The sequence below is a fragment of the Poecilia mexicana genome, unplaced genomic scaffold (genome assembly GCF_051168715.1).
Source record: "Poecilia mexicana isolate PSO_F unplaced genomic scaffold, ASM5116871v1 scaffold_6, whole genome shotgun sequence".
Taxonomy (NCBI): Eukaryota; Metazoa; Chordata; class Actinopteri; order Cyprinodontiformes; family Poeciliidae; genus Poecilia; species Poecilia mexicana.
Window position 1 is genome coordinate 4,885,147 of NW_028263375.1, and position 24,417 is coordinate 4,909,563.

Here is a 24,417-nt window from a genome sequence, read left to right on the forward strand (position 1 = left end):
AGCGGCTTGCTAAATCAAAAACATAAAATAGATTTACAACATTACAAAGCAAATAAGTTTAACCAAATCAGTTTATTCCAGCTTTAGGTCACGTGACAAAATATAAAAAATAAATGGAAAAAGTTCAGTTGACATACCAGATTATATTGGTATAACCCAAAAACAGCAAATCAAGGCTCAAACTGCTTTTCTTTTCATGTCAGTACTCCTATATATTTACGTAATATAGTTCACCATGATAATAATCATAATCCTTCTGTTATCCATTTGCTGGCATGTTAATCTTTAAACTATAAAATAATTTTTAAAAGCTAGAATTTGTTAAATTATTTCATTTCTGCAGCAGAGCCTGGATAACAGAGAAGCTTCCATTTCCCATCAAATGGGCAAGAAAACACCTGGAAAACTTATTCCAGGCTCCTGGGTTCCTCAATGTGATGGCGCCCTGGGTGAAGAGCCACGTAACCCATATCAAAACTGTCATTGTCTGACATCTAGTTGACCAAGCAACACTTTTTCCTTTAGGATGATTTAGATCAACCGATTTATTAAATAAAAAGCTTGTTGAAATCTTGGCAATGACCTTAAGAGCTCAGGTGAAATGGATCCACTGCCGAGCCGGAATGCAGGATTTGTGATATTACTACAAATGTTTGTTTTTGTTTAAGGGTTGGATTAATGTGTCAAGGCATTTACAGCAGGATAAATGAGTACTGAGCTGTCTTTTCTGTTTTATTTCTTATGGGGTTACTAACATGGAATTTGAACCAGATGTCTGTAGCTGTAATCCACACAAACACTGAAGTCCAGACAAATTAAGTTATAAGGTTGAAGTAGCAAAAAGGCATGGAAAGCCAAGATATCAGTTTTTAGAAAGCAATCTTATCCCTGTCAGTGCAAAATAGGTTTTTTAGTTCATGTGAACATCTCACTATGAAAGTATTGCATAAGAAGCATTTAATGATGGGTGAAGGATTTGAGTTTTCTCATGACATTTCCGACCGTACATTGGCTAAATGTTGACATAGTTCTCCTCCTTCGACCTCTGACAGCGTTAACCAAAAACCAGAGACTGGAGGAGAGTTAAGGCCTGAAGTTAGCATTCACCATGAACAATAAGTACTGCATTCAACCACAATGTCCTTAATGCAGACTGTGGTGCAAAACACCACCGCCAAAGAAACAAGTTTAGGCGCCTTTAAAATGTAAAAAGTTAATTAGTGGAGTACTGAGAGAACACAGAGTGGTTAGAAGAGGCCCAAACTGAACTCTGTCATTGAACGCACCATGTTTGAAAGAGAAGTGGCGCTGCGCATCAACTGAAAAAAACAACCATGAAGTCTGGAGGTGGCAGTATCATGATGTGGGACAGATTGTCAACACATGGATGTGGTAAAAGAAGGAATTAAAAATAAAATGCTCCAATTGAAACCCACAGAAAAAGTAATCAAATGCTTCCATAAGCATTTACTCCCTGTGTCATTACATTACAACATCTGGTATGTATTTCCTGTCAGTGGACCCATTCAATGCATGTTTAATGAGGAAAAACATGCATTCAATACTTGTTGTCCCCCACTGTGTGATCGAGAAATGATGTCAGAAATTGGACAACTTCACAGCTCAAACTAAAACCCACAAACAAAGTTCTATATGTGGCACGATGTGGGCTTGGTCACCACAAGCTGCTCACTCACAAAGACAGGAACAGGAAATAGAACAACCACATTTTCTGTGCTTGCTCATCCTTGGCTGCACTTTTCACTTACTGATATGTTACCCACTATTGCTAAACTTTCACAAATGTAAACAGTTTCAATTCAGTCAGTCGCTACAGTGCATAACATGACAGTCGTACCTAAATTTAATGATGTAAACCACTAAGCACTGTAAACCCAAAACAGAATATGGAGGAAAGAGTCAAACTACAGTGCCTGGAAAAAGCATTCATCCCTTTGGATGTTTTACCCTTCTTATTGCTTTTAAAAATTAATTCTGATCATCAAAATGTTTTCTTTTTTTTTGACAAAAAGAAACTCTTTGATGTCAAACTGAAAACTATTTAGAGGGAAAACTTATGCTAATCTAAAAACATGTTTTTGCTAACTTTGAAATCATTTAGTGCACTTAACTTCCCCAGCTTATTGTTTCCAGATAAAGTCTAAGGTTTTTATATACTTTCGGTTAAATAAAGTTTGAAATTTGTGTTGTGGCTTTGGTTATCAAACCCACAACACCCCCTTTATTTTGAAGGGGGTGACGTGTGTTTACGCAGCTGTTCCGTTTCCTCTTCATGTTCGGCTCTTCTTTTTTCTTCTTCTGTAGCTTTATTTAAAATAAAAAACATACAGGAACAAAATAAGATAGAGCAAAACAAAACAAGCTCTAAATATAATATCTAGGGGAATTCTAGAGCATGAGTTTCAACAATTTAACTGAATTCAGTACTTCAGTATTCATTAGCTTCTGCTAAATACTGTGGTGGTGTGGTGCTTAGCGTTAGCAGAACTAGTTAGTGCTTTAGGGTTAGCAGCTCATTTTTTGTTAGCGGTGCACAACACTGATGTTATGTTTTTGTCATTACTGTAGAAATAATTTTTCACATTAACAATAAAGTTTTTTGTCAAAAGAGCCTAATTTTGTTGCTCATGATTGTTTTGTAAAATTAGTACAAGAAGGGCAAAACATCCAGGATGTGAATACTTTTTATACGCGCTGTTTTGTAGTGAGCAAATACAGACCACATTCTACAGGAACAGCACTCCATCTCACATGAACACAATTATTATCAGTAACATTCATCAGTGCTAGAAACTGACCTGTTTGTTTTACATTCAGAATAATTTTAACAGTCTGCAAAATGATTTCCTGCTCTCCTTACATAACAAAGTCTCACTTTTATCATCTTCATCACAGGGCATGATGATGCCTGTCCCGTCCCGCTGTGCGTCCGTCTGTCCTCAGGAATCTGCGTCTTGGTCCTCCATGTTGCTGTCTGCAGGACGCCGCTGTCCAATCTAACGCATCTTGTAGTCATGGGAGATTGCTGCCTCACACAGCTGCCCTTTGAAATCCAGTTCAAAAGTGAAGTCCAAGTCACGCTGTGAGTGAGCATGGAGAGACAAAGAGGGCGTGTTGTTCAGACAACAACTGATCAAACACACAGCAGAGGGCACAAAGGAATTCAGGACGGAGGCAGAACAATTAGGTTTATCATTTTGACCAAACAGCGTTTGGTAAACGGAGCGTTCATGTCAGGCAGCAGGAGAAAGCAAACAGTGTCTGTCTGTTCCTTAAAGGTGGAGAGGACACTGAAGGTCAACAGTAAACTCTGCTGTTTGCTGAAGGAGCCGCAGGGCAGCTGCTACAGAAAACAACCTGCTGGCTGTGCAAACAGCCTCAGTATCTGTTAAATAAGGCGTGCGTTATTATTATACAATACGATCGTGAGATCCATTCAACTCAACACTCACTATGTTTTTCTCATTGGGCTTCATTGTGATGCTGCCAGTGATTTCTTCTCCTCTCCTCACGGTTAGATAATCCTCCAGGTAGAAAACGGTTTGCTTCCAGTGTGTGTACGCAGCATCTGGAGCTGCAACACACAAACAAACACACATCTCATGTAAAAACAGAGCTTTTATTTCATCAGGTGATCTTTTACTGATGAGTAAAGGTTTATTGCAGCCAGTGGCGCAAACGATATAAAGAAGTGTAAAATAATGTGATAAACATTGGAAAGCATTTTTATTTTACTTAAGTTTTCAATAAAATAACTGTAGCTGCAAGATAGGGAAACATTCCTCTGTAGTGCAATTGGAACCATTTGAAGTTGGCAACTTATTGTATTTTTACTTCATTCAGCATGACTGAGTTTGAATCCACTGAGCTTCTTTTTGCTGAATTTTATTAACAGACATCAACAAACATTTTCTGCCACAAATATTTAGAAGATTTTTCCATTTTAAGCTCCCAGATGGAAAATCTAATTGTTTTTATGAAATATTTTAAACTAAGCAATAAAATGTAAACAAAGAAGCAGGAATCAGATTATTCATCTAATTTATAAATTCATCTATTTAAAATACAAAACTCCACAGAGTGCAGCTCCAAAAGTTACTTTACAGACAATAACTATAGAAAACCCTTCATTTGAACCCAGAGACCATCAATGACATCATGAACCAGGAAGTGCTGGGCTGGCCCCGCCCACACACCTGTCCTGAATGCGGGATCTGAACAAAGGAACAAACCAAGGTGAGTTTATGCTAACAAACATAAACAGAAATCATTTACCAGAAATTTTCCTTCAGAAGAAGAAAAACTCAAGCGAACATGAGATTGAATAATATTTGTACTTGGATGGAAACTGTGACATAAAACCAGGAAAGTCTCTAACTTTCTCACATTCAGTAACAAACTTCTGCTTAAAGCTGATTCCTAAAACTGGCACCTTCTTAACTTTATCCTTGTGCTTCCTTTACAATTATTTTTATTTGACTTTTAATCTTCCTGAAAAATATTCTGGGAAATGCCTTGCAGAAGTATTTACACCCTTCAAGCTTTTTTCACAACCTGTCAAAACACCTCAGTGGCTTGTTGAGGATTTAGTTTGACAGACTGACACGAAGCATGATAATGCCGTGAGAGAAGAAAAGCTGCTTGGTTTTGTTTAATTAATCCCATGTGTGTTTTTAAAACTCAGATTATTTTCAGATGTTCTGTTTCTGGTTTGATGGAGAACCCGGCTGCTGGTCGTTGTGCATTAGTTTAAATCTGGGTTCGGTTCCACAGTTTGATTGCTGCCATCCATCTGAGACTCGTAGAGACGGCCAGCCCTGGATGCTGTCCGCACCAGAACGCACGGGGAGTTTCACCCGACAGACGCCGAGGACTTCAGGGAGGCTCTGAAGGTCAGTGACTCTGAAATCGAGTTTCTTTCAGTCTTCCTGCTTGCTTCGTCTTCTTTCTCAGCTCAGAGATGAAAGGAGCTGTCAGGCAGCTGGACAGGCTCAGCTCCGATGTTTGGGCAACCCAGCTCTGCTTCTTATGCTAATGCAGCTGACGACACGGCGTTTCCACTGACGGCCGTGAAATGGAGTCTTTGACCTGTGGGTTGTTTTTCTCCTCTGGTGTCAAAAGTCTGATGCCGTTTGCTTCCAGAGAATCCAGCTTGACTCTCTGTGTGTAAACTCAGATCCTTATCTTAAAGTTTCTTGGCAGGCGAGTCTGCAGGTCTGACATTGGGAACCTTGCTCGACAAACATCTTTTACAGAAAATCGATAGAAAGGTAGTGAGACGGAAAGGAAGAGCTGCGTCCGAGTAATTCTTTGTGTTGAGATGAAAAGTCTCTCTGAGGGTTTAGGAAAAGAAGATCTGTGATTATTTCTAGCAAAACTGTCAAGAAATCCATCAAACAGCCATTTTTAGCTCTCAGTTCAGCTAAATAAAACTCATTTAGAGCCATTAATGTTACAGAACATTTAGAGAAAGAAAAACATTTAAATTTCTTTTATATTTTTAAAGTATCACAAATGTTTTTGCACTTTTAAAGTTTAGGATGGATGATTTTTTTCTGATATTTTATTTGTGGAAAGTGATTGAAAAGCACAAGATCTAAAGGGATTTAACTGGTTTTAAGGGATTTTCTGTTGAGGAAAATCAGTGCAATTATTCCATGAAAAATGAAAAACAGCTGAAACCTTCATTTATTATTGTATCTATATTTGAAAACATTAGTTGATTCTTTGTCATTTTTAGTTAATGGTACCTCATGAAAGGTCCAAACCATCATCTGCCAAAAAAATCAACTCAAACCGTCTTCTCCACCTTCACCACTAGAGGTCAGCCACACATCAGTTTTGACTAATTCATGCCAACTAAAAACGTTTAGATGTTGATCCTTAACAGCATTAAGTCAATAAAATCGATCTTTGTGTTTTTCTGTGAGTAAACGTATCAATAAGGAGAAAAATAATCTTTTCTCAGCTGCTCCAAACCAGGTCCAATAAAAACCTGAATCTGCTCCAGTCTGACCAACGTTCTCCTGAAACTGGACCAAATCTGGCCACTTCTTGAATTCTGTTTTCATAAATGATTCTTGATTTCAGAGAGTAGAATGACTTATCCATAGTTTCATATTGTGCAGATTCATAAGTCAGTAAGGTGAGATGTGATTGGATGCTCCACAGTCTCCTTCCAGCCAGAGCGAAGTCCTACCTGTGGAGAAGCCAGTCTTCTTGTGACACTTGGTGAACTCGATGTTAAAGTAGGTGACCAGAGCGTGGATGTAGTCGTTCCTCTGGATTTGTAAGCAGAAGGCCGAGGTGAATGAGAGGTCGTCAGGTTTCACTGTGTAGATGTCTACTTCCTGAAACAGCAGAGATCCTCATGTCAGCGACCGTCAGATAAACTCTGAGATTCTAATTTAGGTCAGATTTCTCTTGGACTTTTTCAGTTTTTCTTATTACAACCAAAACTTAAATGCTTTTATTGGGATTTTATGCAACAGAACACAAAACCTGAAACAAGTGTGACATGGAATGAAAAGAAAACCTGGTTTTCAAAATGTTTGTAAATAGAAATCTGAAAATTGTCATGCATTCAAACCCCATTTAATCAGGTACGCCAAAATAAAGTCCATTTATGTAAGTAGATAATGTTGCCCACTCTCAGGCTTGCATTGTAAATATGAATGTTTTACCTGGTGAAATAAACGTTAACTATCTTCAGTTAGAGAACATTATAGAATAAAGACGCCCACAGGGGACATGGTGTTGGCAGCATCATGCTGTGGGGATGGGAATGGAGTCAAATCCAAGACAATCCTGGAAGAAAATCTGCTAAAGGCTGCAGAAGATCTGAGAAACGCACAGTGAGACATGCAATGGCAGATTTATGTGGTAGAATGGCCTAGTCAAAGTCTGGATTCACAGCCAATTAAAAACCTGAAAAGACTAAAACATTCCTGTTCCCAGACTGATTAAGGTCTAGGTGAGTTCATTCAGCTTTGAGTCAGGAAGCTGTAATCAGCGTCGGTAATGAGAAGGTCTCCATGACGATGAGAACAATCAGGTGACGAGACGGGCTGCGATTGTCATGCAGGGCGCAGCGGCACGATGAGGGGATTTCACAGTGAGACGGCGCCGCATGCCAAGGTCAAACACAACGCAGGATGTTTATCAGCTGAAATATTATTTATTAACTACATTTACCACCTGGTGTGGAGCTGAGTTTTACAGCGATACAGAAAGGTTTATAAAAATAACGATTCACGTCACAAACAGCACTTGTAATGTATTTTTGGGATATAAACAGATATTTATTCTGTTTATTCAGATATTCGATTTCTGGAGAATGCAGATTTGTTTGTTTTTGCAGCCAAAGTGAAATGAAAGATCCAGGAGTTTCAATAATTCACGTAGTTTATTAATAAACTAAAGAAATGCTTCAAGGTTTTATGGAGACATGCTGGGTTATAATCATAAAACAAACTTTGCACCAAACAAAACTAACACAAGAATCACTTTTCAAATCATTTCAGCATTTTTATATGACAGCAGAAAATAAACAGTGAAAACCAGTAAAATGTTTAATCAGATGTTTCTAACTGGTGATCTTTTTACTCCCTGTGGGGGAATTTGGACCCACTCTGCTTTGCAGAATTATTTTAATTCAGCATTTTTTCTTTCTGAAAAATAATTTGCTGAAGCTGAAAGCATTAAATGTTTTCAATGTCTGCTAAAGCGCTAATGGAAAACCAGCTCTGCTAACTAGCAGAGGCAGTGTGCTCACCGCTGGTCACTGCCTGACAGGAATCGGCCTTCATTAAAACTCTTTCATTCCCAGACTAACCTTGACCAGGCAGCAGTTGGTCACCACCTGCTTGGGGTCCACCACGTCCACCAGCGGCTCCTTCATGGCCACGTTTCGGATGCAGGTCATGTCAAAGCCGTACACGTTCTCCCACCCTGGTGAAGATGGCGGCATCATGGAGTTATTTCTACAACCTGGTTTCACTTGTTGTCTTCAACGTTTATCACAAACACATGAAGTCGTTTCGTTGCTCCAGGAAAACCACAGCGAAGAGCCCGGCTGCATCTGGGAAACAACGGGACACGGCAGGAGGAATGTCTTGTTCAGACAGCCAGAGTCGTGTGATCTACGACTCTTCAGATGCACCTCAAACAGTTTAGACTGCTTTCCAGAGTGACGCACTAAAAGTCCCGCTTTGTTGGGCAACACTCTGTTATCATGGGCCTGATTAGAGTCAGACTTCAATCTTGTGTCGCAAATCCTTGTTGCCTGAGCTAAGTCGTCCCATAAATTATTCATACAGGCTCTTATGGTGATGTGTGAGCAAACATCTCCTTCATGACCCAAAAGAAGAGAAAACCCGAGTGCAGAGGAGAGCTGGTGATGATGAACAGGTCGGAGCAGCCCAGAGAGACTTCATGATTTACTATATTTGCATTTCTTGCCGTCTACTTATCTGAGAGAGTTTGGAGCAGCATTGATCACTGGAAGCTCCTGGAATACAGAAATCCTTCAAACACCACTTCTTAGTCAGCGTAAAGGTCTCCCACAATCCTCCTGGGCGGTTCGGGATGGGATGGAGGGGTTTGCTGATCCATGATGTCAGTAAGGAGCTTCTGCAGGAGAGCCAAACCCAAACTGCTTCTATAGATATCCATCCATCATCTGATTGTTTTTAGTCACTCAGAGCCGAAACGGTTCTCAGGAAACATGAGGAGGGAAAACGTTAGACTGCAGACAAGCCTGAGCGATGAACTTACAATGTATCTTGAAGTCTTTGTACTGCCTGTCTTCGATGGCCAACACGTAGAGGGAGGCTCGGTCCGGAAACATCAGTCCACCAGCCTTCTGTTTGACAGAACAGAGGAAAAAATACACTGAGGAAAATAACTTTTAAGTTATTAATGCACATTTTTACCTCACCTTTCATACTATGATGGAATAGAGAACTTATAAAACCATTTTCTGTTGTGATCGAGCTGAATCCAATCAAACTGCTTGTCACCTTTACATGACAATAACTCCATTCATTCAAAATGTTATTAATATTTAAAGTCTGACTGAGATTACTTGGGATCAAACGTATCAAACCAAGATGCATTTTTATCGCAGGCGATCTGGATGCCATACCAGCCACTTGTCCCTTGCGAAGATGACGGTGTTGAGCATGGATTCGTAGAACAGACTGTAGCCCATCCACTCAGATATGATGATGTCGACCTTCTCCACAGGAAGCTCCACCTCCTCCACCTTTCCTTTGAATATGGTGATAACTGAAACACACAGAGGGAGTACAGGGAGCCTGTGGTGTTTGGTAGCAGGTGTCTGGGCGCAGAATGAGAATTAATAGAGAGGATGGGAGAAGAGCTCTGATGGAATCTGACCCAGTTGGGGGCGACGGTGGAGGATTGGATCTTTGCTCTGCTGGAAAATAATTGACTTGAGGTGTTTGCTCTGATTTGGTGAGGAGTTACTGTAGAGTTTCTGTGTTGATACAACGACAGGCAGAATGACGCGAGCCCTGCTCCTCCACACGGATAACGCTGTTTCTCTAAATGACTGCAGTGTATTTGCTATTCATAGGTATACAGATAAGACATTTGGTGACAAGAGCGATTATTCGGCTGGTGTGTGGCTAGTGGCTTTGCAGGAAATTATTTTATTTTATTTTTTGCAGGACTTCAGGAATTGAACTGCATGAATTTATGACATTTGAAAACTTGTCTGAGCAACAGCAGAGTAATGATGGAGGTCTGTGCTTGGATATTATTCATGAAGTCACTTTTACTTCAGTGCATACTTTTTATTCTTCTGCATCATATTTCTATGCTTTCCTTCCCTCTTTTTGTTCAATTCATTTTTATGTCAGCGACTTATGAATTGATCCATTAATCTGTGAAGAGCCCTCATGTCTTTGTCTTTTCTAAAGAAAAATACTGTTAGAATTACAGGTGCATGTGTACAAACTTGACTTTACTTAAAGAAGTTAAATGCTGGGCAAACTTCTGCTAATCCGCTAATAGCAGAGCTACATTTTTGTTGCGTGCTTTAGCATTTTGGCTAACATTGGCTAGCACCGGAAGCTTCACCTGGGGATAAATTCTAAAGCACTAATTTATTTGGCTGTTTTGTTAACATTGAGTTGAATAAAGTGTGACATCTGTAATGACGTTTTGTTTATCAATGGTTATGAATATAAAAGCAGACTTTTATATTCATGCTCTTATTTTGGAGTGTTACACAGCAGCTCCGTTTCCTTTCCTCACGTTTTCCACCCGTGACGCAGCAAATGACATTTATTCTGTACCCAGAATGCATTGCTGTAGCTTAAAATCTATTTATGTTCTGTGTTTTCTGACCAATTAGGCAAAATTAGCAACAGCGTTAGCAAAACTCAACAAACATAACACAGTTAGGTGTAAACTTCTGCCAAAGCTCAACGGGCACTCCTCCATTTTGGAAATATTATGACATCACAAACTCTCACCATTTCCAGATGTCATTTTTTGGTTATTATGGGTTTAAATTTAGGAAAATGAGGAATTTTCTACGACAGAAACAGTTTAGAGCATGTCAGGAAACGCTTACCGCTGTCCAGGTGGTTGGACTTGATGATCCGCTCTGAGTACTCTGATATACTGGAACATTCAATCTGGTAGAAACAGAAAATTAAATGTAACAACTGACGGTAACATCTTATTATAAAATTATAATCTTATTATAAAATTCTCATCCCTGTGACCCTGGTGAGTTCCTGTCTGCATTTTGGTCCCGTTCAAAAACCCATCATGACATATTTACTCTGTGTGAGGGTTTTTGATGGAATGATTGTTGATTGTTTGCATAAAATTAATAAAACTCAGTTAGTGAGGAGTTTGTCTTCTACAGGAGACATTTTCCTTCTGAAACTCGTCTTTGTTATGTAAAATGGGAAACTGCTGCTGTCTACTGAGCCGGGGGAGAAAAGCTTCATCAAACATCCAACCATCTACAAATATTTAAAAACCTATTCAAGGATTTTCTTTTTTCTTTTTTTGCTGTCTTGCTAAAGTTAACTTTACCTTTTAAAACATGCAGAGCCTGACAGCAGCAGGTAAGGGATTATTCCTGACATCGTGCACTGCGGCTGATTTATCTTTGCAGGAAATGCCCTGCAGTCAAGCTGAAAATAGAGGAGTGGTAAAACACTACAGAAGGACAAATGCTGAACAGGGGAGAAGGTACTGTCACAGTGACTGTAGTGCTGCCAAGGCTCTTTAAGGAAAATTAAGATCAGAGCGACTGCAACTAAACACTATTTAATATTGACCGTTTTCTCTTCTCACAATTTATTTTATTCATTCTGACTTCAATAATTTTATTATTTTCAAGCTTCTTACTCTGAATATTGTCTGTATCCTAACTGTTCAGCAGTTTTGATTTCTTTTTTATTGCTTGACTTATTATTATAGTTTAATCATATTTATATTAATATTTGTATTTATTTTCATTCTGCAAATCCTTAACCTGAATGTGATATAAAGTGCCGTTTCTAAAGTTATACAGTCAAAAAGTAAAAGCAGTAATTTGGATTATTTACCAAAAAAATGGGGGTTTAATTTTTCAAATTGTTATTCTTTCATTTATAAATGTCACTAAATATTTAGTTTATACAATAAATATTTAGCTCATAGATAATTAGTCGATCTGCAAATTTTTCGACAATAAGTGGAAGTGGACTATCAAAATAAAAGTTGTCTTCTGTAACCGTCTGCTGGTGGATCACATGGATGTTGTTGAGTCTCTGTAGGTCCAGATCCATCAGTAAACATCTGTGCTGCTTTAAGTAGAAATGTTGTACAAGAAGAAATGAAAAGAAATAATGTTGATGAGGTGGAATGAGCAATGCCAACAGCTTTTATTTTGATGGCCCACTTCCTGTTATCAGCAAGTGAATTTACATATTAGCTAAATATTTAGCTTTCAACTAAAGTTTTATCATGCTAACTATATTTAGCTTGGAGCTTGATGTTTAGTTTGTAAACTAAATATTTAGCTTGAAACATTTATAAATGAATAGTGAAAATGTTTCCGTACTTGGGAGGGCAGGAGGAATACTGAGATTCCCAATAACCCAAATTATTTGTTCATTTTTGACTGTGTTTCTACACAGGCAAAAGTGTGTAAAAATGAGTGTGTAACGTAAAAGTGCTGGTAAAACGCTACAAGCAGTTCTTAAGATGAAACTTAAAAAAAAAAAGCCAAACATATTTTTCAGATTAGTTGTTTCATCATCTGCTCTATTTACATCAGGGCTTTTTATTAGTGAAATGCACGAAGACCTAATATTTCTGGTCACGTTGACCCAAGCGATTCTGAAGTGAACCATAAAAGTTCTGGTCCATAAAATGAGGAAGTCAAGCTGGGACTCAGTCAAACGGATGTGAAATGAAAGGCGCTCAGCTGCACAGCGTTCGCTCATGGAGCTATGAGCTCTGATGCTTCACATGCAACAAACTCTGAGGAATGGAGATTTCAGACATGCCATCCTGGGCTGGTTCTGATTTTAGTGCAGTTGGATGGAGAATAAATGAAGCTGAAACTCGGACCTCTGTTTTTACCAGACATCATCAGTTTTCCTCTGAGCCAGTGAGCGGACATCAGGGCGGCGTTCCTGAAGCAGCGCTGCTGGACCCTCAGGTGGCAATTAGCCAAAGACGGTTCAGAAACTTCTGGCGCTAAATAAACTACAGCTGCATTAATAATCAGGAATGCATGTGGCGTGCTCCAGGTGTGTGTGTGCTTCTAGCCGTGTGTGTGTGTTTCTGTGATAAACCCGAGAATGCCAGAAACCTTCTGAGTAATTCCTCGTTTCTCTCTGATTCAGTGCAGCGGCGCCATCCGCCATGAATCCATTAGGATCACACTTTGTTGGGAAAACTGAGGCGTTGTTTCTTTTCACATGTCCACTGAGTGGCAGGAAAAGTCTGTCACCGCGGTCGTCCTGCAGGCTCCTCTGCAGGCCTCGGCCCGTTTCTAATTCTGTTCCCTTCTGTCTGCACTGCTGACCTTTGACTTGTCTGAATAAAGTTCATCAAGGTGAGCGTTGTGTTTGCTGTGTTTCAGCATAAACGATTAGTTTCTGTGTAATTGCTCAACTTAATACTTTAAAGTTTCCTTTTGTTCCAAATCCTTGTTTTTTTCAGAGACTTAAAGACAAAACTGACAAATCCAGGAAACACAGTAGATCCATATCAGCATTTATGGATTTATCTATTTGGAACATGACTTTGAATTATTTGTGGAAAATTCACAGATTTCATTTCATAGAGCATATCTTCAATACACCAGTGGGCACACTGCTGCTGGTGTGCTAATAACAGAGCTACATTTTGTTTAGCACACTTAGTTTCCCTATGTAAATTATTCCAGATAAATTCTAAAGCACTAATTTTCTTGGCTGTTTTATGAACTTTCAGGTGAATGAAGTTTGTTGTCTGTGTTATTGACCTTAAAAATTAAAAAACTAATCTTCATAAAATCCTGAGATTTTATGCAGACTCGACTGGCAGAGTCCTTTTAAAAGTGTTAGAACTGTAATTTCTGTCCCTCTGCTCTGAGCTCAACTGAGTGATTCACAGAACCGATCGATGCAGTTAAAACATGTCAACATCATTACAGATCCAATGCATTGACATGCAGACAGCTTGGCGGTAAAGTCCACATCCTCCCAGTTAAAGCTGAACTCATCTCTGAAGTCTGAGCTTTCGAGGTGTCAATAAACCCAGAAACATGGAGGAGGGGCAGCGCAGATGTGAAAAGCATCAAAGTGCATCAACTGGAGGCGAAAGACAAGGATGGAGAGATGAGAAACCCAAAGAGACAGCTGGATGGAGAAGGCAAACAAACAGCAGGCTGGAGGTAAAGTCACACAAACCGCAGAATGTCAACCAGCAGCTCAGAAAAACCCGACTTAATCACATCTTCCCTGAAGCTTGTGGATAGAAGTGGAGTCAAAAATAAGCTCCACATGATCATCTCCAGCCAGGGGAGAGCATGCTGCGTTTATTCTCAGACATGCCTTGGGTCCAAATTACTTCTGCTCCAGAACAGAACAGAACAGCAGAGCGGATCACAACCTGCTGCAGTCTGCACTCCTATCAGCTGCACATCAGAGGAACGTTTCAAATGTGCAACAAAGTCTGACACAGCAGGTTCAACTCAACTGGATTTAAAAAGAAGAAAAGCTCAAAATTATGTTCATAATTTTCATATTCTTTCATGCAAATGATCTGGAAACTCTTCATCTTCTTGCTCAAATCTAAATATGAACTAAATTATATTGTTCTGATTTTGTAGAAAGAAATAAAATAGAAAATATTTTTTCTTGCAAAAACTCAAACTTTTACTGCATAAACAGGTGAACAGTGATGATTAGAGATCAAAGATTCGACTTCCTGCCTCAGAATCAGCAGGTGTGATGTTTCCTGGTTCAGGATTCGGGTCGACTGATCCGTATCGATCATCCTGTTTGTCTGGAATCAGAGCTCCTCCGTGCCACACCGCATTGATGCAGGAATTCATGCAAAAGGAGCCCAGATCATGTTCATAAACCTAACAATTGATTAAAATATCATGTTTATTGATTTTATGACATACTACAATTTTCTGAGACACATTTTTTTAAATATATTTCCTCTAAGCCACATGTGTCAAACTCAAAGCCCGCGGGCCACATGTGGCCCGCCATGTCATTTTATGTGCCCCTCCCAGCATTTTATAGGCCCATGATTGATTTAAAATAGGTTTTGAGCACGAATTGACTACAAACTACATCTCCCATAATGCATTCCGATTGTTACCAGCCAACATTACGGCTTCTCGCCACTAGAGAGCAGCAGAGTCACCTCAAGCTGCTTATTGATTTTCCCAGCGAATAAAACTGAGACATCAACAAGCTAACATTAAAACGTCCAAGAAAAGAAAAATCGATTTACAAGCAAAACTGTGAATGAAGATGTGTGAGTTGGTGTCAGGGCGGCAGGTGGCGCTAGACTATATTTGTTATCCTTATCTTGACCGACAACATTAAATAAATCGGTCATGTACTATTTTTAACCGTGAAATTACAATCATATTAACATCGGATATTTAGCCGCATTTTATGCGGTTTAGTTAATATTCGCCGTGAATCCAGATCCCATCACAAATTAAGCAGATACATTTATCTACATTTACTCGTAGTGACAAAAACCACTGACTGAGGCCCCAATAACTTTTAATAAATTAAATTGAGTGACTTCACTTAAATTAGTGTCACTGTCCTGGACTCTGTAGAACCATTTTATGGACTGAACAGACAGAAACAGTTACCATTATACATTTTGAACTGTTGATTTTATTTTTGAACCATTTTTTAATTGTAAAGTGTTGATTTTATTTTTGAACCATTTTTAATTGTAAAGTGTTGATTTTATTATTGAAACCTTATTTATTGTAGTGTTGATTTTATTTTTGAACCATTTTTTTTTATTGTTAAGTGTTGATTTTATTATTGAAACCTTATTTATTGTAGTGTTGATTTTATTTTTGAACCATTTTTTTATTGTAAAGTGTTGATTTTATTTTTGAACCATTTTTAATTGTAAAGTGTTGATTTTATTATTGAACCCTTATTTATTGTAGTGTTGATTTTATTTTTGAACCCTTATTAATTTTGAAGTGTTGATTGTCTGAAAGACCTTAGACATGAATTGCCCCATATGGGGTTTGAACCGACGACCTCAGCATTACCAGCACGGTGCTCTAACCTGCTGAGCTAACTCACCTACCTTACAAACTGTTGAGTTTCCATGGATTTAAGAAGAACTTACACGATGTTACCACAATCAAGATTTGATTGTGGTAACATCAAATCTTACCACAGATTTGATGTGGTAAGATCAAATCTGTGATCTTACCACAGATTTGGTAAGATCTGTGGTAAGATCTTACCACAGATCTTACCACATACATAACATACATAACATGTATGTTATGTATGTTATGTAACATACATAACATACATATTATGTATGTTGTTTTTCAAAACAACATACATAATATTTTATTTTCCAGAGATTTTGTATTTTGAAGTGTTGATATTATTTTTGAACCATTTTTAATTTTCAAGTGTTGATTGTATTTCAGAGATATTTTTTATTTTAATGTGTTAATTTTATTTTGTAACCATTTTTTATTTGTAAGTATTGATTTGATTTTTTAGCCATTTAGCCAAGTCTCTGTAGAACCATTTGTCTCTGCTAATGACATTTTCAATAAATTGTTTTGATCCCAGGCTTAGTTTATGGACTGAAATGTGAAATTAGGCACAATTATAAGTCTGGCAGTTTGTTCACCAAGTTACTGTGCTCTCTGAGAGGATCTGTAAGTATTTGACATTGTTTCATGCCCATCGTTGACGTTAGTCTCTAACAAAATGTGGATCATCTACCAGGAACACTGCAAAGAGCCTGAGTTTCTGTAGTGTAGTGGTTATCACGTTTGCTTTACATGCAAAAGGTCTCTGGTTCGAAACCAGACAGAAACAGATTTAGCATGTTCTGTTCATCACAGGTGTTTACTAAAGGTCAACAAGGTTCTGTGGTGTCATGGTCTGTACTCTGAATCCAGGCATCTGAATGCAAACCTCAGTTTAAATTTTCATGCTTTGCATCTCACACCATCAACTTTGGAACCTCAAACTGAATCAAAGCAGAGAAGTTCAGTTCCTGTAGTGTAGTGGTTATCACGTCTGCTTTACACGCAAAAGGTCTCTGGTTCGAAACCAGACAGAAATGGTTTTTGTATGTTATGCATCTCTTGGGGTGCAGTGAGACAACAAGAGCCTTCCTCTTTGGTCATGGTTCATTTGCCAATCGACTTCAATGTCGGCTTCTTTGAAATCGAAGCTACTTTACTTCAATTACCAATTGGCAGTTCTATGGCCTAATGCACATGTGTCAAACATGCATTACACCATGTTTGACACATGCACCGTGCTCAAACATGCTGGGGGGCCATATGTGGCCCCCCAGCACATGTGTTCAGAGACCATGAGATGATATTCAGAAAGAATGTTTTTAATTAATTGGTTTCAGTTGCCTCTGAGACTAAATCTTTGCGTAAAGTCTATGATATCTGCCCATGTGACTTGTTTTTATTAATTGTTTGCTCACCTTTAATCACTGATTTAAATATTGTAATTTTTAAACTGAGCAGTAATTTTACATCCATGGAAACTGAAATGTAATATTTAAAACTTCAATACATAAAATCAGTTATTTAACAATATGAGGTGTTTAATTTATTTTTAACATTGTATTTTTATACATTTATGCTAGGGCTGCCCAAGTCTAGTTTTCCAGAGCTACCATCTGCAGCTTTAGATGGTTCCTTCTCTAACACACCTGGACCATTGACTCATTATAAGCCTCTACAGAACTGAAAGAGGGAAGTCAACCTTTTGTCTGGGGTGTTTTAGCAGGGATGCACTCCTGATTTGTACCGTCAATGTGGCCCGTTGAGGGGGGCCAATATGATGAAGTGGCCCTCGGTGAAATTCAGTTTGACACCCCTGCTCTAAGCCATAGTCACAAAATAAAACAAATAAAGGCTGGAAATCCTTTAAATAATCTGTGATCTTCCCCTGCTGTCATGAAGGGCAGAAAACCGTGGATTTTACTATAGCGCCTCCTGCTGGTTCACCAAAGGAATGACCAAACTGATGGTTTCTGATTTTCTTTTACTACTATAATAACTCGTACATTATTTTCCAAGTAGAAATAATTTTTTTAATTATAAATGTTTTGTTGGCTGTTAATCTGAACAGTCCAGACCCGACTGAGGGACAAGGGTGTTAGAGGATGGATGGATGGATGGATGGATGGATGGATGGATGGATGGATGGATGGATGGATGGATGGATGGATGGATGGATGGATGGATGGATGGATGGATGGTCTGAACAGAGCTGGAAACTCGCCTCTTACCCCGTAGACGTGCTTCGCTCCGGCCTTGGCGGCGAACATGGACAGGATCCCCGTCCCACTCCCCACATCCAGAACCACTTTGTCCTTGAAGATGTGCTTGTTGTGATACATGGAGTTCCTGTAGGTGAGCGTCCTCACCTCATCCTTCAGCATTTCCTGAATTGAACCAAACCGTCAGGATCAGGAATGTTTCCAAACCTTTAAGAGTGAAAGCTTGGCTCTGATTGGCTGTTTGGAGCCTGGCTTTGCTGCCATATCTACAGTGGAGCAGTGAGGAATAATGCACAGCTTTCAGCTAATCTCCCCAGTTTCCTCTCAGCTGTGTTCTTCATTTAAATCCATATTTAATGTCTGGATGTGCTGTGAGCCAGCAGGTTCAGCCTTTGTGTTTCAAACGGCGCAGATGTGAAGAGACTGTGCAAAAGTGACAAAAATATGCCTGACCTACATTCCTGAAATATAAAAAATTCATCTCACAGGTCACAATGGGAACATATTTTTATTTTTACTCCCTTCACAACTTCCTGGTTTCAATTTGAGGAAAGAATATGAGCTGAAAGAAGAAGATATGAGCTCGAAGAAAGAGAAATATGTGATTATAATGAATAAAGTTTGACTGCTTTATCTGTTTTAGAAATAATTCTGTTTTTTTTATCCTTTTTCATCAAATGTGGAAGTTTGTATGGATCTCAGCTCAGACTCTGAGGTGCTGCAGCTCTCAGGAAGAGCTTGTTAGAGGAAAGGTTAAGATTTGTGGCCTTTTGAAGAGGCTGAGCTATCATAACCTCAGCCATCTCTAAAACCCTCCATGACATAAAGGTCTGAGCTAAAAGCTTCTGAACATTAAAGAGGAGGAGCAGAAGCAGTCTGGAGACTGGCCTTAAGAAGAAATCACACAGTTATGGATTTATGTAACTCTGCAGCGCAGCAGAGACGCATAACTACTCCTAAATAAGGAATGAAAAGGTCTTTTCTGCAGAAACATCATGTATTATTGAGCATGCAAAGCAGGTTTAAGGTATTTTTGTTTGCATTTCTTGATTTGATTTCTTTATATTTGTTATAAAACATGTGAAAGCTTTAATGTGCAGCTGCTGCAGTTCTTTAGCAGGTGAACAGAAACTGGACTAAAATAAAGCAAACAGAAACTTTGGTTCAATAATATTTTAAGGCACTGCAGAGGAAAGTGATACCAAAACTAAAATGACTCAAAACTTTTGCTCTCGCTGTATTTTTGAGGTTTAAATGTGAAAACTGAAGTTTGGGCTTCATCCGATTCACAACCTTTGCACAAAACCAGAGCTGCTAATATAATAACTGGAGCTGAAATGATTTGTCTGCAGTTTCCCACAAAGGAACTAAACATGATGCATGAATTTCTGCAAACTGTATTGGCTTCTGATAGCTTTGCATCAGAAAGATTTCACGCACATGAGATTATCTGATAAAAGCTGGTTGTAATTTAGAGGAAAAAAAAAACGAGGAAAAGTGATCTGGAAAGTGCATAGTGTTGCATATATTATGGAAAAACTACAGTTTAATAAAAAAAGACATCAAATATTTCCTTATTTGATACTACATTAGGAATTAGTAGAGTGAATGTTTATTCTGAACACATGAAGATATTTTACTGTATATTTAAATTTCCATTGTTGTCTTTTTTCTCCAATAATAGAAAAATGATTAAAGAGCTGACTCATTCTGCACTCTTACAGCAGCACCATTAAAACACACGAGGTTTGTTGGTTTAGAAACGCCGCTCTGATGCATCTGTGGCTGCAGCCAGAACAACTGATGCAGAAACGTTGCAGCTGCTTCATCTGCTGGACTGGATGGTCATGTTTGAGTCAAGGTACTCTAAAGCTGCTCGTGCCTTAAATGTGTGCAGAAATTCAACCGATTTGTGAATTCTCTTTTCTATGTTTTTACAGTATGAAGATCCTCTGGCTGAAGAAACGTTGTGCAGTTTTTAATGAAAGCTCATCTCTGTTTCAGCTTCTACAGGCCCAGGAAGAGCACTCAGAGTTCTTCTGTTTTTGTCTTTTTCCCAAACTTAAATGTTTCAGATCATCAAACAAATTTCATGAATAACCCAAGTTGATGCAAAACTGTGTGAAACAGTGTTCAGTCCCTAGACGAATCGTGAATTAACTGTGATTATCCACGTTTTACCTCGTGAATCCCAAAGTGGGCGTAAGAGTCAAAGTAGTAGTCGCGTGACGTCATCTCGTCTGGGTTGAGGAACTTGGCCATCTTGCCCCGGCCGGGGCAGCTGGGCAGGCCGGCGGCATGGGGAGTGTGAGGGGGCAGAGCGGGCCGAGACGCGGGCTGGACAGAAGGCACAGGCTTGGGCAGCGAGGTCGGCTGCGCTGACTGAGACGGAATAATGCGGACGGGTCGCAGCTGGGACTGAGGCTGCTTTAAGAAAAGAAGAGAAGAAGACAAACGTCTCTTCAAGACGGAGATCAAGTTTTTCTTCAACAGACAACCTTTTGATGAGTTCATAAAGTACTGAGAGCAAACAGAAACAGCTGCTCTGCAGTGAGTCAGTCTGCAGCAGCAGGCAGGACGTTCTGCAGCCATGATGCTGTGACTGAGGAGCTGCTGTAAGGACAAACCTGGACAAACAGACACAACACACCCAGAAAAACCCAGAAAGCTCCTCTGTTTGTCCTCATTCCAACTTCCAGACGTCTAAAAATACATGAGGGAAAAAAAACATATATTTGGCAAGATGGAGTTCACATGACTAACAGTGAGGCTTCAGCCTCCAGCAGAGGAACTTATATCTCCTTTTTTAAGGAAGGAAAACATTTTCCATCTAATTCCTCTGATCTTTTAGTTGTTTTTGTTAGTTGTTAAAGCTGAAATATTTTCTGAGCCGTTCTTCCATCAGCATGAAATCAGGAAAGCTATAAAGATGGAATTATCTAAATGATCTCTTTTACTGAATACCAGAATAATGAGAGATTTTTCTGAGAATTCTTCAATATTTTCCAAATGTAGAACTTTCTGCCTTAATGGTAGAATCACCTCTGAACTCTGTGTTGGGTGTTTATGGTGTTTTTGGTTTTCTCCTCTCAGTAGTTTGCTGTAATTTTGGTCCATTCCTCCTAACAGAACCGGTCTATTTGGGTCAGGCTTGTTGGCACCTCTGAGCTCTGCTTTCAAACTTTCTCTGGTACTGAGCTCAGGTCACCATGCTGCTTCAACATTTTCACAGAATGTTCTTCCTTCATGATGCCATCTATTTTATGAAGTGCACCAGTCCCTCCTGCAGCAAAATGTCTTTTTTGCCCCCGAATATCTGATCTGTTCCACTTCCACGTGTGGAACTAAATAGTGTTCGATATTCTGAACCGTCATGTTGCATTTTATCCGACTTTTCCATCATAATTCTGCAGCAGCAGAAGCCAGACGGTCAATCTGGACGTAAACAAAGGATGAAAATGACAATACTGAAGCGATGAAAGCAGTCAGTGAACGCATCACATCCCAACCGACCACTCCTAGTCGGACTCCACATCCAAACAGAACCGGATCAGAACCAGACCAGAAGCTGCAGCTCCACTAAAGGCAGCTGCTGTTAGCTGCTAGCTTTCTGTTTATCAGCTTCCTTTGTCTGCTGACCGTCTGCTGACCGTGCTGTCGCTCTCAGCAACTTTACAATCCATCTAGAGACGGCGGCCATCTTTACTGGAGTAAACAGAGCGCTGCTGAGTGACGTCTACTTTCTTCTTCTGTGCGTGTGGGTCGCTTTGGGGACGTTAATCAGTCACACAAGTGTGATTGTAGTTGCATCATTCATGAACGACCATTAAAAAAAATCTGATTTTAGCAAAAAATCAGAGTTGAGCATCAGGACCGGCTGTGAGACACAGCCTTCGCTCAGCGTACAGCAGTCACTCTGATCTCACCTCAGGAATCACATCCACAGCAACGGACATTTTTAATCGAGGACAGCAGTGATGAATCAAATGTGTGAAAGCTGTAGACGTGGACAGATGTTTTAGAACTAAAACTGGTCAGAAAGGTTGAGGTTTGAGTTGAAGTGAAGGATGAACAGCTGCTCTTCTTTTCTCTGCTCATCAGGAGTAATCCTGGGATTAGATCTGGATTCAGATTTTATACAGTCCTGGCTGTAGCCTGAAGCAAAGCGATCAATCTATTTCAATCAGCTGATTGGATCATAAAGGTTTCTCAGAGGCAGTGTCGTTTCAGATTAAACTCTGAAACAAAAGGACTGATAACCAGTCAGCTTAAGGCCAATAAATTCAGAATAACCAGATAAGAGTCACTATTCATTAAAATGAAGTCTGCTGAGTCAGAGGCTCTAATGAGTCTGGTGGTTTCGAGGCTTCATGGTGCGACCCGTTGAGTGGAGCCGGAGGAGAGCAGCTGTAGAAACAGACAGAGGAAGGTGGAACAATCTGCCTTTGACCCTCAGAACAGATAAACACATTTATGCTTCTATTTCTGACTGAGCGCTCAGAGAGGTGAGGCTGGTTATCTGAGAAGGGCAGTTCTGTCCTTCCTTCTCTTACACAACGCAGAATCTCATCCTGCCTGTTAAAGTCAGTCTAATTTAAAACTACAGACATTCTGACAAGATAACTGATGATGATCTGTGGATCAGAATGGAAATCAGTCTGGCTTTAGACTGAGCTTCTTCAGATGTTTTCACACAGATTTTAATCAGTTTTCTAAGCACAGAGGTGATCAGATCGCTTCACATTTCCCTCATTTTGTCACCTTGAAACCAAAAAGCTCAACAGGAGCTGAGAATCTGAAGGAAAATATTACAGTTTATTTATTTTTTTTATTCTTCTTTCTGGAAGGAGAGAGCTTAACAGTCTTTCAGATTGACTGGACTTTGACTAGGCCTTTTTAACACATTTCAATCTACACCATCATCTGTTTCTATTTTTAGATGTTTGAACAGATCTTTGAGAGTTTCCAAATGTTACAATTTTAAGATTTTTATTTGTAAGAAGTGTATCGTTTTCCTTCCATTTAATAATTTGCACTACTTTTTTGTTAACCCATTGTTTTATTATTATTATTATTATTATTATTATTATTATTATTATTATTATTATTATTATTATTATTATTATTATTATTGCGCTGTTTGGTTCTTTGGTTCTCGGATCCCAGAGGAGCAAAAAGCATTCCTGCACAGAAACTATGTAATCTGTCAAACTGTAACCTCTGAGTGTTTAACTGGCATCACTCAGAGCTGCTGAAGGTCACAGCATCTTATCAAACTGTTTCCAGAGCAAATTCTGCTGTCGGTCCATTTAAACCCCTTTAAATAAAGCCGCTTCCTGTCAGTCTGCTCCTCCACCGCAGAGTACCGCAGTACCCTGGACAGCGCGCAAGTCCCAGCGGACTGACTGAAGCCGGACGGTTCTGTTGAATGTTCGGGAGGTCCAACCCGTCCTGTTGATGAGCTGCTCAGACCTTCACGCTGTTTTAATGCGTGTTGATGCTGATGTTTAGCAGGGTGATGCTCCTGATCTGTCCCGCTGCTGTGTCTCTTTTCCACTGCAACGCATCTTAATTCTGATGCGATGTAATTATTTCTTTAACAACTGAAGCTCCGCCTGGACAGACAGACAGACGGACAGCCGGACAGTCAGTCGGTGCTGCTGCATCCACAGCGGATGGATCTTCACACCTTTAACTCCCTGCTGTGATTTTTACAAACCGAGTTTCTTCCCAGGAAAATCAAATTCCTTTTTTTGACACTTACCTCACCGCTCTCAGACTCCGCCATTTTTCTCCTGAGGAGCATGCAGCGAGACGAGTGTCTAATTCCCATAAGAGCCCGTGAAAATGTGCACTTCAAAGTAGAAAGAAAAACCTTCAGCTTGCAACTCTTACAGAGCTTAGTTCCTCACGGGTAGACACTTCCCAGCGATTTTCCAAACTGCAAACATCTCAACATTTTCTAACATTCTGAAAAAGACAAAAGGAAAAGTCAGTGAAGTCCCACAGAGCGCAAAGCTGCCACCGGTTCTACAAAGTGCGGCGGATTCCATGGCGCAAAAGTTAGCAGAGGAAGAAGCGCCTTGGCGGAGCGGCAGCATCTTGTCCCATGGCTGCCGGAGCGCAGACTGGAGTCTGAAGATTCCCAGACAAAAAGCTGCAGATCCGCTGCAAGACGATGTTTTATACCCAGTTTAAATGATTCCTACACCGCAACGTTGTTTCTAAAAATAGTCTCAGCTCTGCTGCCTGAGAGAGAGAGAGAGAGAGAGAGGGAGAGAGAGAGAGAGAGAAAGAGAGAGTGAATGAGAGAGAGAGAAAGAGAGAGCGAGAGAGTGAATGAGAGAGAGAGAGAAACAGAAAGAGAGGGAGAGAAACAGA

At 39.6% G+C, this 24,417-nt stretch overlaps 1 protein-coding gene and 1 non-coding gene across 2 annotated transcripts; one reads left to right on the plus strand and one right to left on the minus strand.

Moving 5' to 3' along the window:
* Positions 1-53: 53 nt before the first annotated feature.
* Positions 54-24,118, minus strand: prmt8a (protein arginine methyltransferase 8a). Its single transcript, XM_015000259.2, has 10 exons — positions 23,801-24,118; positions 20,218-20,463; positions 18,046-18,201; positions 10,625-10,688; positions 9,167-9,309; positions 8,797-8,884; positions 7,856-7,971; positions 6,221-6,371; positions 3,474-3,595; positions 54-3,101 (listed from the first exon to the last, which is right to left on the minus strand). The coding sequence occupies exons 1-10, from the start codon at positions 23,867-23,869 to the stop codon at positions 3,018-3,020; spliced, it is 1,239 nt and encodes a 412-aa protein (XP_014855745.2). The 5' UTR covers positions 23,870-24,118; the 3' UTR covers positions 54-3,017.
* On the plus strand, positions 16,532-16,604 carry trnav-uac (transfer RNA valine (anticodon UAC)). Its single transcript has one exon. It is a non-coding gene; the product is annotated as a tRNA-Val (tRNA).
* Positions 24,119-24,417: the final 299 nt, after the last annotated feature.